Genomic DNA, 17,512 nt, shown 5'->3' with positions numbered 1-17,512 from the left:
ATGATCACAGAGCCACAGGGAAAAAATCATTATTAATTAAGATCTGACACAATGCACTTGACAAAGCGTGCTGTGCTCTGTTGAGATGCGACAGAAACTCTCTGATTGGCCTTGTGTAACAACTATTAGCAGGTTGTGCATTTCTAACTTTAAATGAATGATCATTTCATTTCTTGCAGTCCTGCCTCTTTAAGAAGATAAACAATCATTAACAATGGTTTAATAAATTACTTTACATGTACAGTTTCACATTGTTTTTGGTTTCTTCTCCTCTGCACCTATAAAGATATACTTTTCATTTGATTTGATTATACTATTTAAGCTCTCATACATATATTTTGGTTACAGGAGAACTTTAGTCCTACCTCCACCCTTGTGCACGAATCTACTACAGCTGCAACATCCCCTAATCATCGTCATCATCATCATCACACAACTTCTAAGCACTACAGCTACTATTACAACAAGACACGCCTGCACATGAACATGCACAACACTCAAGAGTGGAAAGTAATGGTCTGGCACATGTTCACATATGTGATGACGCTTCCTGGTTGTGACAGCTGTGCCACCTTAGAGGGTCGTTATGTGCTTAATCACTCTTCTCTCATTAACATAAATGAGTCTGGGTTGTGATCATTCCACTGCCATGATGGAAAACAATGATATGCTGCACTCACTGAGTGTCCCCAGGCATGTGTTCGGCAATTTGTCAGAACCTCAGAAGAGAACTAATGATGAAGGATCCATGGAAAACTTAATCCAGCTGCACAGCAATAATTACAAGGTGTTCATTAAAGTCCAACTGAGTCCCAAATATCAGGGTACATGACAAACCTAGGCAAGATACAGTACCAGCTGCATACATATCTGACAGCTGATATTGTTTTTTTTAGTAATTTGGCACATGTTGTGTTGTACAGAATATGACCGTTAAGTTATAAGACATTATGAGATATTGTTCTTGAGTTCAAAAGCCTGACCTCAATGCCTTCAACTTCTTGGATGAACCTGTAGCTGACTGACTGCAGAGCTTCAGGGGTCCAAGAATAAAACCAGTCGATGATTGTGGAGTTGATGAGGGCTGGAAAGTGACGAGCCCTAACCTGCAGAACACTGCCCACAGGAGAGAAACACAGGACTACCTGCAAAGAAGAAAGCAAAGAGAGAAAGTCTACCATGTGCACTAAAAGATTAGTAGAAACACACTTCATCAAAGAGTACACGTAGGAAAATCAACACAGGTCACAGACATTGAAATGATGCATCTCCAAAGGGAAACTGGCAGCAGCCTGGGCCCCCACTTTCAACACCTTGGCACATAGACAGGAGCTACATTCCCAGTTGGCTGGAGCAGACGGTGACGCTACCAGAGGCCCTGGCGCAAACACTAGCTGGATGGCATACATGTGTAGTGACTGAGAAAAGAATTTCCTTCCTTTTAACCCCCCCACTTTGTCAGGCTTGGTTAATTCAGCTTGTTAAACATATTTAGTAATATTAAACAGCAGCTGTGCTTTTAATTTCCCCAGCTCAAATCTAATGTATGTGTAAGAATTTCTCTTTATTTTAGTTTGTTTGTTTGGTAGCAGAATTTCTCTAAAAGTTATGAATGGATTTGCATGATAAATTTACCAGTAGTAGGATTTGACCCAGCCTGGAGGTGATTAACTTTTGGAGTCAATCCTGATCCAGATTGGGATCCGGGTGTTTTGGGGATGAAGACAGGGCAAAAATGAAACATTTCAATTCTTACTTTTTTACAGCTTATAATAAAATTGAAATGAGAAAAGAGAGAGGTTATTCCAGATGTTCTTCGGGATCCGGGCACTCAATTCATGCAGTGTATTTTCAGCCCTGAATTCATCCAGAGCTAATAATCTCACTTTTTAATGTCAGCCTTCAGTGCATAACTGGAACCTTTTAAAGGATCAGGGGGTAGTTGTTGTTGTAGAAGACAGATTACCATTAAAACTCTAACAGAACATGTTAAATTTAAATGCATTGGTGGATTAAAAAAAACATACGAAATCTGAAAGACTAAACCTTGAGCTGTAGTCCCACTCGATCTGTGAAAAATTTCCAACAGTTTTCCCTGTTGTCCAGAAGACCAAGGCCTCGCACATCAGCTCTCACCCCAGACACAATACTTTCAATCTCCTCCTCACTGAAAACCTCAGGAACTTCCCCTGTACAGCAAAACACAGTCATTATTACAGACTAGCAAATGCTAATGATGGATATTCAGAACAGAACAATCTTAGAGGCTGAATGCATTTGAAGTATGATTGTACTTCACAATCATAAAGAAAAAATGCTACATATACCGAACAGGTATATGAGTCAGGTGAACAGATGAAACAACACAGTGTAAATTAATTTGGAGTTTGGGTCTGACCTGATGCCAGAAAGTCATTAATAATGACCAGAAACCGGTCATCGGATATTTGTGCGTCACTCAGGAGCAAAGCCACACGCTTGTTCTGCACTCCAGCCTTCAGGAACAAACCGGCCAAATCCATCTACACAAAAACCACACAGGCCATGAATGGATAATATTCATATTGAGTGGCATGAAGATCAAACTGTTCAATAAATTCATCAATTGGATATCTAAAATCCCATGATTAACACTTTGATTTTTTAAGAGGCTTTTAAATGATAAATTGATAGGCTTACCTCATCAATAATGTATTAAAATATTGCCCAGTGTCTTTTAATAGTATCTGACAATTATTTTATGCATCACTGGAGGATCTCAGCAAAACTGAATTATATCAATATGCTGCATTCGGCGAGAAGGAAAGCTCATCTGGGTATTCTTTAAAGGCACCTTGATTTAAAGAACGTTTTTTCCTCTACATTTTCATAACCTGTGAAAGTCAAACAGTGGTTCATGTTCTTGGCTCTAATCTGTCACCAAGTATTTACCTTGAAGTCCTGGACTGTGTAACCTTTACTCAGAATAATTTGGAAGACTTCCACAGAGGATAGGTAGGCAGCCAGACGAGTCAGGCTTTGCTTCCCACTGCCCCCGACTCCGACCAGTAAGCCATGACCTCTTGGAGTTTCCAAGATACGACTGATGTGGCAGCTGGCAATAACACATCTCTTCATTATAGTTCTAATTATATTTACATCATATTATTTTTCCAGTATGACATAGTTTTATTATAACTATGATATTTATATGGAAACCAGCTCCACTTACACATGTTGCATGGCATCTTCAAACAACACTAGGTTCATGGCTGGATGAATCTCATTGTAGCTTTCCAGGGCATCCGTGAGGATGGTGCTGAGTGCAGACCAGTCTGTGACAGGGGTATAGGAGGCTTTCTCACCCATCTGGGCAAAGTGGCAATAAAGGAGGGGCTGCTTTTTCACCTTTATATCCTCCAGTCCCTAGAAGAAAACAGGAAACAGGCATAGTAATAATAATGGGTAAAGTTTTTATGTGATGATGAAAAGCAGCAGTTTATTCTGTTTCTCAAAAGCTGCTTTGCACCTCAAAACATTCTTGCATAGTCTCCAACTGGAACTTCTGAAAAAGCTGCAGGTCCTTTAGATCTACCAGTCTGTCTGAGTATACTCTGCAGGACTCGTGGAGCCACAACTGTGCCAGGTCAGCGCTGTCTTTCACATTCTCAGGTCCAGAGAAGAGGATGCCCTTAATTTCACATATCATATTAATATTTTACTTTTAATACACAAGTCAAGTTGTATGAGTGTTTACTATGGGCAATACCTGAAAGACATTTGACAGATCTCGAAGATTAAACGTGTAGTGAAACTTGATGGCTGTGGGCAGAAAATTATGAACCATCTTGTGGTGAAGAGTTATGGCTGCCTGAATGACAGCTGCAGCACTACTCTGAACAAGGGGACTGAAGAGCTGCTGCTTCAGATGACTACACAGGATCTGACTGAAGATCGACCTCTGAGCATCACATGGAGGAAAGTTCACTGCAAACACAGAGAAATGCCTCTGTAGAGAGCAAAGGCACACAAAAATTGCAAAATGTGTTTAGTATATATGTGTATAGATAACATCTTGCTTAGAAATGGGCTCTGTTAAACACCAAACACTGTGACAAATGTATGAATGTAGAAGTAGCAATCATTCTTGACACATATTGTGTTTTCTTTGTAGTAGCAGTAGTATGTATTAAGTAGTGGTATGAAGTCCCACACCAATAAAATAGAACCCCCATAATATCTTCACAATATAAAGCACTGTTGAAATCGAGCTCTTATTTGAGTAAACAAACAAACTTTGTTACATACTTTTTTTAACATTTGTGATGTGGTGACAATGGGCTAATTTTACAGAATAAGTAAATAAAATTGCCATTGCTTAACAAAGTATAAAAGTAAGTAACAAATATAAAACACTGTATGTCAGAATAAAGTAAAAGGTGCAGATGTAATGTCCCCATATGAGCATGTAGGGTCTCAGGAGATTAAATTTATCAACATTTAAAATTAGGTTCAAAACAGTTTCTGAAGATTAGAAAGCAATGAAAAAAGCATGATAATGCAGGATTTGTGCATTATTGCACATCCACTTTAATTTAGATTAATTTAAACTACAACTCAAACCATCAGCACTGCTCTGCATAACTATATTTTTTGAAAAATAGATTATGTTGGTATATACAACAGTTTTACCTGCTATCATACCTGTAATCTGGGGTTGATAATGAAAGTCCCAGCAGTTGGATTCATACAGGCAACATATTGGGTATTATGTATTTCTTTCAGGGTCAGTTTCTGTCTGTCATAACTGCAGAGAGAAGGAAATTGAAGAAGGTTTCAATGGCTAATCAAAAAAAAAAAAAAACTGTCACGAGATTACAGCTGAAAAACAGGTACTGTTTGTTCATATTGTTTGCAAGTTTTTTTTATTCTTGCATATGCTGTTATGCTATGTCTGTCCGTGCTCCTTAGAGAAACTATACAGAATCTCTGACTTGACTTGTTTTGGCTTGGTGTGTGCAGAGTCGTCTTACCAGTGCCCATAATCCAGATGTTGGCGTATAAGTGTGTGAGGCTGCACTGTGCCATAATTGTCCATAGCTGGCATGTTCATGTCATCTATAAAGTAGATCAGCCTTCTGTTGCCTACAGGGGAGTAGCTTCTGCCTGCTCTTTTCTCTAATGGTCGCTCTAAGATCGCTGCAACAGAAATAAACAAATGAACAGCAATAAAAACATTGACTGAACCAAATTTAACTAAGATTTTTAAAGATCAAAGATTTTTACTGGCAATTCACTACATGTATTGGACACACAGGATAATCGAAATACTGCTTCTCTCTCAACTTGGTGTAAATAAGAATTTAGAGTTAAGAAAGATAGAGGACATTCTAGGGAAAAATATAAAGTGACACCTACGTACAACAGTGCAGTTTTGAGAGATATAAATAAAATAAATAAATAAAGCAGTGTGTGAGTCGTGCACGGACATTAACAGTCATTGCCAGTAGGTGGTGCTACAGTTCATTGCATGTGCTACTCTGTTCCACATGACAATCAAAAACGCCACTCACCCTGCAACATGAGGGAGGAGGTGTAGTAGTTCAAAGGTACTTTTGTGGTCATGTAACTTTCTGGCAGACAGTCTAACTTGTTCCTGACGAGTGCAGTCTTTCCCACTCCGGCATTCCCCACAAGCATCACTGGCTGTCTCCTCTCCAGCAACAAGTCCATGAAGTAGCGAAGACGCACGGTCTCTGCTGTGTGTACAAGAACAGCCTGCAATCATAGAAACAGCAGGAAGACACAGAACAGAAACACACATGCTTATTATGGCTTTCTTTGAGTGTGATTTATTGACAGACATGTGTTCAGTGAATTGTGCGTGATTTATAATTTCTTGTATTTCCCCTGAACGCCACAACTATTCTGTCATAATAGCATCATTTGCTCAGAACAAAACCCTACTAATTATGGCTCAGCAAGAGCCTTTGGAGCATTCACAGCTGTACACAGGAGCATAAAGAAAGACAAAAGAGCGTGGGTGATAGCTCAAGCCTTGTTGCTCATGCCTTCACCCCCACACAGTCTGGTATAGGGAGTACTGGATGGTAATCAGACACAGTGGCAAGCCTATCATCCATTCTAGCACCCCTGCCATAACCTCAGGATGTGACTTTACCCTCTCTTATTATGTTCACTGAGGCATACATACATTTTTAATATGACTGCATTGTTCATTTTTGGTTATTTTGCTGTAAGGAGGTTGCTTCTTTTGATTGTAAAGGTAATTACTTATAAAACCACTTTGAAAAGTTTCCCTTTCTCTCTTGAGGGATCTACTCTGAGTTCTAGCAGTTTATAGGTATGTTCTTACCTGTAATGGTGTACAAGTGTCCATGTCAAAGGGTGGCACGGTGTCACTCCAGGGCAAAAACCGCCTGGTTTGATGGTCAAGGTAATAGTCGAACACTGTTCCCTGTGCTGGCAGTTTTACAGTCTTCATCTCTTTGGTCCACCACTGACTGAACTCCGCTCGATAATCACAGAGCTTATGAAGCAATGAAGCATACAGTGTTATGGATTAATTCACATCATGTCATTTAGACAGTTAAGCTTATTCTTGAAAAAACTGTCCTGTTTACCTGACATTTTTAATGAATTATTTTATTTTACAATAATAGTGCTAGAAAAAGTAAATAAAAATAATCCTATGACTGAGTAAACCAACCAATAGTACTGTCTAACTGCACTTGATGTTTAGTTCTGTGAAAATAAAATTAATTTCTGTTTGAAATATCACAGAATGAGAGACTTCTGAAGAGTATTTCACTGTCATGTCAAAGCTTATCTTTACAGCTGCTATAATGTACACAGCATGATGTAAAATTGACCTAAATCAAACTATATGAATACCTGATCTTGATACAAGGCCCCACCGAATGCCCAGATGCAGGCAAAGGTGAAATAGGTCTCATAGATTTCACGAGGGGATTCAGAAGGAACATTTTCTGGTGTCAGAAGGCAGTCGAGCAAAGTGCAGAGTGTCTGAATGAAAAGAAAGGCATATTATATTTCAGTTTTCTGCCAGTAGAGGTATACAAGGGAAGAAATAAATGCATTGCGCATGTTTCTGTGTCATATGCACCTGCACCATAGAGATCTCTGGAATGGAAGTGATTGTCTTGAAAGTGTTTTTCATCTGTTCTAGACAACGTGGAACGTATTTCTCAAACAGTATGGTGAGATGGGTTCTTTCAGTCTGCCGTTCTCTTTGGTCAATCCAGCTGGCAACGTACCTGAGCAGCAACCCAAATCCAGAAGATTACACAAAATTACCACAGAAAAGGTATCCGATATTAGATACTATGTGATTAATTTGAAGTCTGTGTAACTCACGGGTTCCAGCCCAGGTCCTGCTGGTTAACATAGAGGATACCTGCTCTGGACACAGTGGCAGGAGTCGCCATTCTTAGGTGACTGATTTCAAAAATCAGTCTCATAGATGAAGTAAGCGCCACACGTTCATTACTGGCTAGAGTCAGTACCTGAGAGACATTGTGAAACATTAATACTACGACATCTGAATGGCCAATATGATGGACAAGACTCTACCCAAATGATAAGAAAACACCCCCATATCTCATCAAGTATGACATGATTCATTGCTGTGGAAAAGAACCTCCAAGTACTCACACTTCAGGAGCTGATTGCTGAAGGAAGGGGAGAGAAACATCTTTTTCTATCTATACCACCTTGGTTGCTATGTGTCTACAATAGTGTATGAGTGAAAAGGAGGGAGGTACCTTGTTATCATCCATCACTGTGTTGAGTGATTCAATCCACATCGGATCAATGTCTCCATCCAACACAATCCACTTAGGTCCACTGTGGGAGATGTTTGCCTGCTCTCGCATCAGTGATGAAAGCAAACCTAGCAAACAGGAATTTGGGGTGCATAGAACAAGAGTGAGATTTGGCCTTTTTGTTGAGGTTTTGCTATCTTGTTTTTAATGCATTTTTTTTTTACCATCTTTCCATTCTCGAGTTGCAGGATGGATGAAGCCAAATAGCTCATTTCTGTCTATTGCTTTTGGGTTGAGGTCATTCCATACAGGCTTCCTTTTCAGGTTTACATAAGTTTTATGGAGAACTCTCAATATCTGTTAATAAAAATACCAGCACTTTACCATTCATATTTATGTTACAAATTCAGCTGAACATTTATTTAGACAGCAAGTGACACAGAAAAAAAATCTAACCTGACTTTTTCCAGTCCCTGCATTTCCAACAACAAAGACAGAGTGACGTACAGCCATGAGCTCCTCCAGCTGCACCACCTAACAAAAATAAAGGTGCTTAAAAGAGGGTTCTTTAATCCTTTTTAGAGTAGGTATGAACAGATTCATCTCAAACCTTGAGGATAAATGTCTCCTCTGGCTGCAGCCGAAGATTAAGTGTAGTCTTTCGAATGGCCTTTTCAAATTCTAGGTCTCTTTCTCGTTCTACTTCCATGTCTGGGAACAGGTCTCCCAGCAGTCCCATGAAGATAGGCACATCCTCTGTCACAATTTTAGACATGTTGAAGTCCCGCAGTGCACGCATCAACACCTTGGTATTAAAATGAGTATGAGATCAAATATCAGCGTGAGATATTAGATAAAATATGACATAAAATGCACATATCAGTTCACCTGATCCTCTACTCTTGTTTTGTCTCTTCTTCTCAATGCCCCTGCCAGAACCAGAACAGACTTGACAGCACGCAAACCCCAATCATAGTGGTCCTGATAAACAAAAAATAACAAAAGAAAATGAAAATGTGCATTCCCACGTTTACACTAACCATAAATCCAAACAAACTCCTAGTGCTTTGCTGTGCTCCTGAGGCAAATCTAGAAAGATTTATTACTGGTGCCCTCTGTTCTAATTCAACAATGTGAAATGTTACAGAGCTACTAAGTGTCTTACTCATACCTGCTTGGAGAGCAGTTCCTTGCAGAGAGTGTACAGAGTGATGAACTTCTTGGCTAAAAGCTTAGCATCACGGAAGCCTTCTGCCACGAGCATGATCTCACAAATGAGTTCAGTGTCTGGCACCACCATGGCACAGGGCCTACAGGAGGACAGACAAAGCACACGGTGAACTCTCTGCTGAAAAATGACATTTTATATATATTTAAAAAGGTGGGTGCATCATTCCCACCTGAAAAGAGACTTGAGGTTCTCAGGTAGCTCCGTCCTCCCTGCATAGCCAGGATTCATAGTTATGAAAATCCCAACCGAGTGTTTTAAAGCAATGTTCTTGTCGAGGAACAGGAACCTGTGAGGTGGCACACACTGTTAACTTATTTTTTAAGTAAAATTAACATGATGTAAACTTCATGTATTCTTCTTCAATTACCCACCTTTCCTTTTTAGATCGAATGGCGTCCTGAATGGTTTTAACCTGCACCGCTACAACCGACAGAACATCCACGGGGATACGATTGAATTCATCAAAGCAGCCCCATGCTCCAGTCTGTGCCAGACCCTTGTAAATATTTCCAATGGACTAAACATAAAAATAAGCATCACAGAAATTTTGCATTAAAATATATTTCTTTACTGAAACCTCTAAATGAAAACATAAACTGACCAATGGCAATAACTCTGATGTAGGGAATTTCGCACCTTGTAGTCCATCTGTTCAGAACAATTGAAGACGTATACCATGACACCCATGGCTCTGCCAAGATCCTTTGTGGTCTCAGTCTTCCCTGTTCCAGCAGGGCCTGACGGGGCCCCACTCATGTTCAGGTGGAGTGACTGAGTCAAGGTGATGTAACACCTACAATGTGAAAGGTGAACATAATTTTTTTTACACAATTAATGTTGTGTATTGTCTGCAAAGAGTAAAAGCAGATAAGCATAAGTAGAGAACACAGAGAAGAGTCAGAGAGGGAGGACATGCAGATGGTCTAAGTGACAGAAGAGGGTGAGATGGAGGCAGATAATCTCACTTAAGAGAGCAGCCAAAGGAAAAACAATAAGAGTCACCGGTCTGTCAGAGGAGTGATGACCAGACGTGGTGTATTTCCAAGATACTCATAAGAGTAAATGAACTGAGCATCACAGATGTTGATGTAGCAGTGGCGAAGCTGCTCACTCCAGTAATGTCGAAGCTGGGAAAGCCATGGGAAGGCCTGTGAGGTGGTGACCTGTAAACACACATGGCTCATATCAAATGTCATCAATGAAAAATGCCACACAAATACTGAGATGCTATGACTATTTTCTTTAAAAGAATTATACCTTTGAGTGTGCCACGTTACGATATCAGTTAGTCAAATTCCAACTCAAGCTGTTTTAAATTAATAAAAAAAGTAATTTGTACATTCGATAATTTTTAATCCTACAACTGTTTACAACTTGCATAGTTCCCATTTCTGTATAGCTGTATATCCCAGATTCTGTAAAGTTATTTATTTCATATTCTGTATAGTTTTTCATATTTATATCCTGTTCATATCCTGTACATAGCTTGTACTCACTACAGCCTGTACATACTTATAGTTATAGAATATTCACAACATACTTCATACCGTGTACATTATAACATACCATAATAGACCCATTTCTGTAATATACTCACATATCTATATTATTGCTAATATATATTGTAATATATCTATATCACTAAAGCACTTCTGGATGGATGCAAACTGCATTTCGTTGCCCTGTACCTGTGCATGTGCAATGACAATAAAGTTGAATTCTATTCTATTCTATTCTAATTTGTTCTGCACACATACAGTAAGAGTAAAGCTTGCCATAATACCAAAGTTAGCTCAATCAGACTAAAATGAGATGGCATGCAAGAAGTTATTCATTTGTTTTAACCTTTTTAGCAATGAGGCTGGCAACAATGTCTCTGGCATGGACATCAATGGTGCATACAGTCATGATCTTTTGCCTGTCTCCTGAGCTCAGCTCTCCAAGTAGCATGCCAATCAGCATGTTGAGTTGAGAAACCTATAGGTGGGAAACAACAACTTCAAAGCAAAGAGGAGAAGAGAGTAACACAAATTCACACAGGAGATCATTTCCCTCAAACTGATATTAACATTTCTTTTTTTCCTGTCACTTGCAGGTCATTTACCAGCATTACACGAATGTCTACTTTACATATGATCAAAAGCAGTCTAGTGTTCTTGTTTTTACTAAAAGATAATTGGAAATCATTTGTTCCTGTTCCTGTGTGACAGCAGATCCAATCAATGCAATGCCGTGGGTTGATGGGGGAGAGGGAGATTATTCAAACAGCAGCCAAGGACATGTTAACCTTTAATGGTACCGATGAAAGTGACAAGAGTGATAAAACAACTCTGATCAGAGTCGACGGTGAGGCTCCTGAAGCCCAAGTCAGGTCAGATCATATGCACAGTATATGCAGACACTATGTATAATACAGATCATTGAACACAGCATGTCGAGAGCATGACATCAAATCGAAACTTTCTTTTCTTTGAAAATATCACATTAACCTTAAAAAACGTTAATATATGACAAACACCTTTTAATGGCAAAACTATTTTGCCACTATTTAAAACTAAAGCCTTAAAATGTCAGTTAAGCTCCCATACCTGTTTTTTATTGTAGTCTTTTAGCGCCGACTCAAATCCTTCTTCCAGTCTTTTGAACACAAGTTCCATATCATTAGTCCACCAGATCTGTGATCCAGCGAGAGCAACTTGGGCAGGGAAATCGAGAATCCACTGCTCTCTGGGTCTGTCCTCGTACACGGACACAGCCTCGGATAGGTGACCCTTGACACATTCCTTCATAGACTCTTCGAGACGACTGAGCCATGCCTCAACCTAACGGGAAGTATTTTTTTTTAAACAAACGATTCAGCTACTTTGTGATGTGTGATCGATAATTTACATTCGCTGATGATGAATATGATCTTACCGGCCCGCGACACAAACATTCAGTCTGGAATGGCACAAATTCCCTCTCTTTGCTATACATGCCCACAGCAACTTTAGGATTACTCAGCTGCTCGTTTTTGCTGAACTCAAGATCGGTCAAGTTGTCAAAAATCTTTGAGAGATGGACGGTCACCTACAAAAGACAGTCAGTCGTATTTGCGCATGATGGACACATTAAGCACAGCAATTATTACGCAGGCTAGACACTAAAATAAAATAAAAGGATTTGCATGTTTCAACTCTAAACGGGTGCTCAAACACTTTTTACTACAAGCTACATTTGCCCATTTAGACACACATTCACCCTTCAAGTTTTTTTCTGTCATGCACACACTCTGATGGATGCATCAGGAGCAATTTGGGGTACAGTATCCTCCCCACAGAAACCTGAACATGTGAGGATCTGGAGACCAAAGCACAGACCTTCTGACTTGATGGGCAAACAACTAATTTTGTTAAAAAAATCCCTGCACAACAAACTCAAAAATAAACAACCTATCTTAGACCAAATGCATATGCATGCATAAGTACTATAAATGCACAGTGCACTCAAGCGTTTTGAAAGTCCCTATTGGACAGGCCTACACCCCAGGGACCTGTCCATAACGCCAACGCTGCCTTCTGATAATTGAATGACCTGCTCTATATCCTGAGCCACAGCTGCCCCAAAGAAGGGAAAGTTTACTGAATTTACTTCTCTGGGACGACTTCCTTTAGAGAGGATGTCCAACAAGTCTGCGGATGAAATAAAGTAGAATCGTGGAAATGCGAGTCTTTTTGTTTCCAGGTATTCAGTAAGAGCTTTTTCACATAATGCCAGCCTGTCGGAAAGATTGAATAGGATCAGTAGGCAGGAAACCTTCAAGCGTATAACACAAGTTTGATGAAAACAGCATGAACCTTTTTTGTAGATCCTCTAACTTCTCCAGTAGATGAGGTTTATTAGTGGCCTCAATTACATTTTTAATGATGGCACTGCCCAACATTAGCTCCTGAAAGAACAAACATTCCCATTGTTACAAATGGTGACAAGAACATAATTTGCAGCTCTACACAAACTGTGTATACATGCAGACCTGAAATTCTGCATCTATTGCTTTGAATCTGTGTGTATCTGCAGGCAGTTGCTGGCAAATGTCATCACAGCCTTTGAAAATGCTTTCAAGGTAGGCCCATGTCCTTTGGACCTCCATCCAGACCATGAACACAGAGTCAGCCACCGTCAACTGTTTTTGTAGTTCCACTACCTGGTGCAGGAAGTGATCTGTGTGCTTATTCTGAAAGACACTCTGGAGCTGAACCTTGAGAATAAGGGAAAAGAAGAATAAGCATAAAGAATGTGCTCTAATGTAAAATTAAAGTGCAGCAGATAGAATCAAACCTATCCTAAAGAAAAAACATATTTTCAGAATTGGACACCATTACACGTATCAGCTGCATTTGTAAACATCTTCTACCTCATCAGCATGCCAAGCCAAGTCAAATTTAAATATTTAAACAAAGATGGAGGCACTAAAGTGTCAGGAGTTCTAATTGCTGGCTGTAACCCCCTCAACGCATCTGGTGTACATGTTCAAAGATCGCCACGGTGCAACAATGCCCTGTGTTGTCCAGAAGCTATAAATCTTGGGACTCAATAGGGACCTTTCTGCTCTCAGCCATGCTATTAGACACTCAAATGGGGAAGGCACGTCTGTGATCTCATCTCTATTCAGCACTTAACTATCAGAGATTCTCACAGACAGCTGATCTTGAGAACAAGCTCTTGTTCTTTTGTAAAATAACTTACAGTAACTTAAGACATCTACCTGATGATCCTCAAGAGTTTCAATGAGTTGTTCATCACATTTAAGCAGTGGCACAGAGGTCTGGTAATGCTCTTCATATGAAAACTCCATTGACATCCACGTCTGACTTATTTCTGTTACAACCTGAAATATAAACAGTGAATAGTGTTGATAGCAAATAGAAGTTTACCAATAAACTAACTTCACAAAAAGTGCTATTAGTACAGCTGCATGTCTTATTTATTTGTTTAGCACATCTCTTTAATGTGAAATTCTGTTTCTAATAACTTCCAAGGGGGGTAGGGACTAATAAGTGTATACTTCTGCATACTCCTTTTCAAACAAAAGAATGGAATGATATTTTGTAATGATTGTGAAGGCACATGTTTGAAATAAAAATGAAATGAACTGAACTGAATTGAAAATATGTCCAACATGTTTGTGTTCATAGCTGAAGAAAAACCTTCTCTATTGCCATCTCTTTGACTGCCTTTTCCACTATGTTGCGGACTTCATCTTCAAACAAATGGAGCTGTAAAACCAACAGGTCCTCCAAAGTGGTACTATCTGTCACAGTGAAATCCATCTATAAAAATAGTAAAAAAGTGTAACATGTTTATTAAGCAAAGCAAAATATACAACGAGATCTCCTACAAAAAGGCCTCTGCTTTATGAATTTATGCACCTGTGTTGTTCTAATTAGCTGGACCCAGTGACGCTCTCGTATTGCCGGGTTCTGCAGTTGACTCACAGCCTGCAGTGACGTCAACAAGTTCTTTACATAAAGGTCTAATCCAGAATACACATCCCACAAGCGAGCTTCTTTGTCAAGCTTTTGTATGTCCTACACAAACAGAAGGTAGGTAAACATAATTAGTTATTAGGGGCATCTGTTACAAACAGCAATGGCGCGTGACAGCAAGACAGCAGGAGAGATGAGCTGGTGTGATGTAGCACTGTTGGTGACCTTACCTTGGCAAGCCTCCTCAATTCTGCATCCATCTGGTCCACGTTTATCTGCCTCCATTTGGTCATTGTCCAGTTTTCCACACTGCTCTGTATAGATAAAGACACATGGAGAAGGGTCAGTGGGTTAAGGCTATTTAATAGGGACATTTAGAGGCTACAGGGTATTCAAAGTCTCAAAGAGGACAGCCAGGTCAAGTCATTTATGTATTGGGGTATTGTGGTAGGGTGATGAGACCTAGAGTTGTTTTTTTGTTTTTTCAATTTCCCCATGAAAAAAATGACATTTAAAAATCACTGATAAATCAACCTACTTGCACATATACAACAATGTCCCACAGTTCTTTGAGAATCGTAATCTCTCGCCTGCAGAGCTTGATGTCTCTGTAGTCAGAAATGGAAACATCAAGTAGACTGGCAGACTCTTGCAGCTCTGCTACTTCTCTCTCCATATCCCGGATTGCTTTTTCTGACTAGAAAACAAATGGCAGTTGTCATCCAAAAAGGTCAAATAAAATGCTGTTTTAATCCGATAGTCAAGCAATGATTAAAAACCTACTTTCTCAAGACTACTGTAAGGATTTACTGCCTTGTAACTGAAGGGTGCCATTGCTCTGAACATGTCTCTGAACTGGGTTTGTTTCACCTGAAAAAAATGTTCATGTTGCTTAACGTATGTTACAATAGTTTCTACACTGTACAATTTTAGTTTTCTCATATGATCACCTCAAAATCCATGCACTGTCTTCGTAAAACCATCACTTCTGTATTCTTCATGGGTGCCACCTCGTGCCTTACTCTTAGGGCCAGTTTTTTAGCCCCACTCCATTTCTCTGGAAGTTCCTGTTGACAAAACTACAGTTATCACTCGGAGCACGAAAGTACACATAATGAATATAGTAATCTGATTCTTTGTGGATAAATTACTGTTTATGATTACATTGCTGTAGTTGGCTCACTCTTTTCCTACCTCCATTTGCCAGTAGATATGGTCTGGTATGGTCACACCATATTGTTCCAGGAGGATCACTGTTTCTCTAAGAGGCTCAAACATCTTGTCTGTGGCATTCTGTCTGTCCTTTACAGCTAACAGGTGACTCATCACTTCCACAAAGCCATGGTTGTCATCTTTAGCTATAGGTTGTCTTAGCCCTTCAACAGTAGCTTGGATAAACTTCTGCAGCTCATCAAGACTGAGTGGGAAAAGTTAGAGTAAGAACAACTGATCCTACAAATTTGCCAGAACTTAAAATCTATGCCAATAAAATTTACCTGTGGGTGACATTGTTCAAGAGATGCTCTTTGAAGAGCCAGCTCCACCTTTTTAGTGTGTTAAGAAGGCTGACTTTAAAGTGCTTGATGTCCACCCGAAACCAACCATCAAAAACTCTGAAGTCTTCAAAGTGGGAAATTTCATCATGCAGATCCTCATAATAATCGATCTATAAAATTAAAACCACAACAGGCATTGAAATTAAAAATAAAAAACAAAAATAAAACTCAAACTCCCGTGAATTGCAAGAATTTAGCCCAGAGTTTAAACATTTTTTACTTGTTCTTTGAAGTTATTGATTGTAGGAGGATTGTCAGGGAGTGCATCTCCTGTACAGGCTTCCATCTCCTCTGATGTGAGTGCACGTCCATACAGGAGAAACTGCCTGAGAAACTCTGCCCTGTCATCTTGCCACAGATGAGTATAACAATCAAACTTTGTCTGGTAATTTATTGCTTTCTTCTGGACGTTCTCCACTCGCTCCATTATTTCCTGTCTCAGGTCCAGCAAGTCTAGCATGCCATCCATTACATCCTGTAAGAGTTATATTACATCAAACAAAACATCAGGAATAGCTACCATTTGTAGAAGAAAACACAGCAATGAGTTTGGCAAGTTTAGTACACCAAGGAAATACATGTTTCCATTTTTCACATATTTTAAATTTAGCAATGTGCAAATATGACATTGTGAGATTAGACTGCGACTGATAACACCCTGGATGTAACAGTACTTCACTTATAACACAGCAACACAGTCTACCACTATTCTCCTTTTGACAGGGAGGCTGTACTCTTCGCTCTAGTAGGAACATATTTACGATGTAATCTGGGAACATTTTAGCACATATAAAAGTACAATGACAAATAATAACTAGCAAGTCATTCAAATTGTGCAATTCTAAAAGTGTGACTTTTGCAGTAAAAGCAGAGAAGACATCTCCTAGTTTTTGTCAAGTGTATAAGAAGCCTGTGCTAATTCAAACATAAAAGAAGCGTACCTGATAGGTCTCCATGCTAAGATGAGCAGCCACTCTCCTGATATTCACTGAAGTCTTGAATACATCTGCAACCAGCCCCTCTATCAGTTCATAGAGGCTATCTCCTGCATCTTTCTCCATTGAGGGACAGAAAGTCATCTTTGAGCCATTGAGGATTAGCTTCGCCTCAAACAGTGGAGTCTGGTTCAGGCCTGCCTCCATGTTTTCCACGAGGAAATGAAGAGAGCGACTGATGTAGCTGAAGAGCCCTTCAACAACCATGTCATCCAAATATTCCAGGTAGCACTGCCACTCTTCTGAATCCGGATCAGCATGGAAAAGAACCATGTTCTCCTGAGTAGAAGTAGAGTATTAGAATAATATTTAGCTTCTGCTTGTAATAATTTCTATTTCACGTGATTTTTGAAGCTCTGCTTGGGGGGATTTATCTATTCCACAACAACTGGAGTAATTTTATTTTATTGGCTTCTTAAGTGCTTAAATATGTTAATACTATTTATATCAAGAAAAATACTTCCAGAATGTCAGAGTAAAA

At 39.5% G+C, this 17,512-nt stretch overlaps 1 protein-coding gene across 2 annotated transcripts in view; it reads right to left on the bottom strand.

Moving 5' to 3' along the window:
• Window positions 1-17,512, bottom strand: part of LOC146564513 (dynein axonemal heavy chain 11) — a 40,793-nt gene that overhangs the window by 16,391 nt on the left and 6,890 nt on the right. Inside the window, exons 15-55 of one of the 2 annotated variants that reach the window (XM_085292375.1) lie at window positions 16,978-17,310; window positions 16,257-16,511; window positions 15,977-16,146; window positions 15,675-15,897; window positions 15,431-15,547; window positions 15,264-15,350; window positions 15,019-15,177; window positions 14,711-14,794; window positions 14,424-14,582; window positions 14,202-14,324; window positions 13,760-13,882; window positions 13,028-13,252; window positions 12,852-12,943; window positions 12,646-12,772; window positions 11,932-12,084; window positions 11,604-11,837; window positions 10,861-10,992; window positions 10,018-10,178; window positions 9,652-9,808; window positions 9,387-9,532; window positions 9,185-9,301; window positions 8,956-9,094; window positions 8,673-8,765; window positions 8,395-8,589; window positions 8,241-8,318; window positions 8,009-8,141; window positions 7,785-7,912; window positions 7,378-7,526; window positions 7,127-7,277; window positions 6,895-7,026; window positions 6,356-6,529; window positions 5,553-5,757; window positions 5,013-5,178; window positions 4,684-4,786; window positions 3,749-3,988; window positions 3,509-3,670; window positions 3,212-3,405; window positions 2,932-3,094; window positions 2,399-2,522; window positions 2,047-2,189; window positions 984-1,145 (exon numbers count right to left, since the gene is read on the bottom strand). In XM_085292375.1, the coding sequence (XP_085148501.1) occupies window positions 984-1,145; window positions 2,047-2,189; window positions 2,399-2,522; window positions 2,932-3,094; window positions 3,212-3,405; window positions 3,509-3,670; window positions 3,749-3,988; window positions 4,684-4,786; window positions 5,013-5,178; window positions 5,553-5,757; window positions 6,356-6,529; window positions 6,895-7,026; window positions 7,127-7,277; window positions 7,378-7,526; window positions 7,785-7,912; window positions 8,009-8,141; window positions 8,241-8,318; window positions 8,395-8,589; window positions 8,673-8,765; window positions 8,956-9,094; window positions 9,185-9,301; window positions 9,387-9,532; window positions 9,652-9,808; window positions 10,018-10,178; window positions 10,861-10,992; window positions 11,604-11,837; window positions 11,932-12,084; window positions 12,646-12,772; window positions 12,852-12,943; window positions 13,028-13,252; window positions 13,760-13,882; window positions 14,202-14,324; window positions 14,424-14,582; window positions 14,711-14,794; window positions 15,019-15,177; window positions 15,264-15,350; window positions 15,431-15,547; window positions 15,675-15,897; window positions 15,977-16,146; window positions 16,257-16,511; window positions 16,978-17,310 (6,411 nt within the window). Of the gene's footprint in view, window positions 1-365; window positions 520-983; window positions 1,146-2,046; window positions 2,190-2,398; window positions 2,523-2,931; window positions 3,095-3,211; window positions 3,406-3,508; window positions 3,671-3,748; window positions 3,989-4,683; window positions 4,787-5,012; window positions 5,179-5,552; window positions 5,758-6,355; window positions 6,530-6,894; window positions 7,027-7,126; window positions 7,278-7,377; window positions 7,527-7,784; window positions 7,913-8,008; window positions 8,142-8,240; window positions 8,319-8,394; window positions 8,590-8,672; window positions 8,766-8,955; window positions 9,095-9,184; window positions 9,302-9,386; window positions 9,533-9,651; window positions 9,809-10,017; window positions 10,179-10,860; window positions 10,993-11,603; window positions 11,838-11,931; window positions 12,085-12,645; window positions 12,773-12,851; window positions 12,944-13,027; window positions 13,253-13,759; window positions 13,883-14,201; window positions 14,325-14,423; window positions 14,583-14,710; window positions 14,795-15,018; window positions 15,178-15,263; window positions 15,351-15,430; window positions 15,548-15,674; window positions 15,898-15,976; window positions 16,147-16,256; window positions 16,512-16,977; window positions 17,311-17,512 lie in introns of those variants that run through there. The other variant, XM_085292376.1, reaches the window with a different exon arrangement.

This window comes from Mchenga conophoros, linkage group LG11, assembly GCF_057382185.1.
Source record: "Mchenga conophoros isolate Kocher_MC1m ecotype Shallow Benthic linkage group LG11, M_conophoros_male_GT1.1, whole genome shotgun sequence".
NCBI classification, from domain to species: Eukaryota; Metazoa; Chordata; class Actinopteri; order Cichliformes; family Cichlidae; genus Mchenga; species Mchenga conophoros.
Note: the sequence above shows the minus strand (reverse complement) of the source record. Positions and strands in the feature narration are given on the sequence as shown.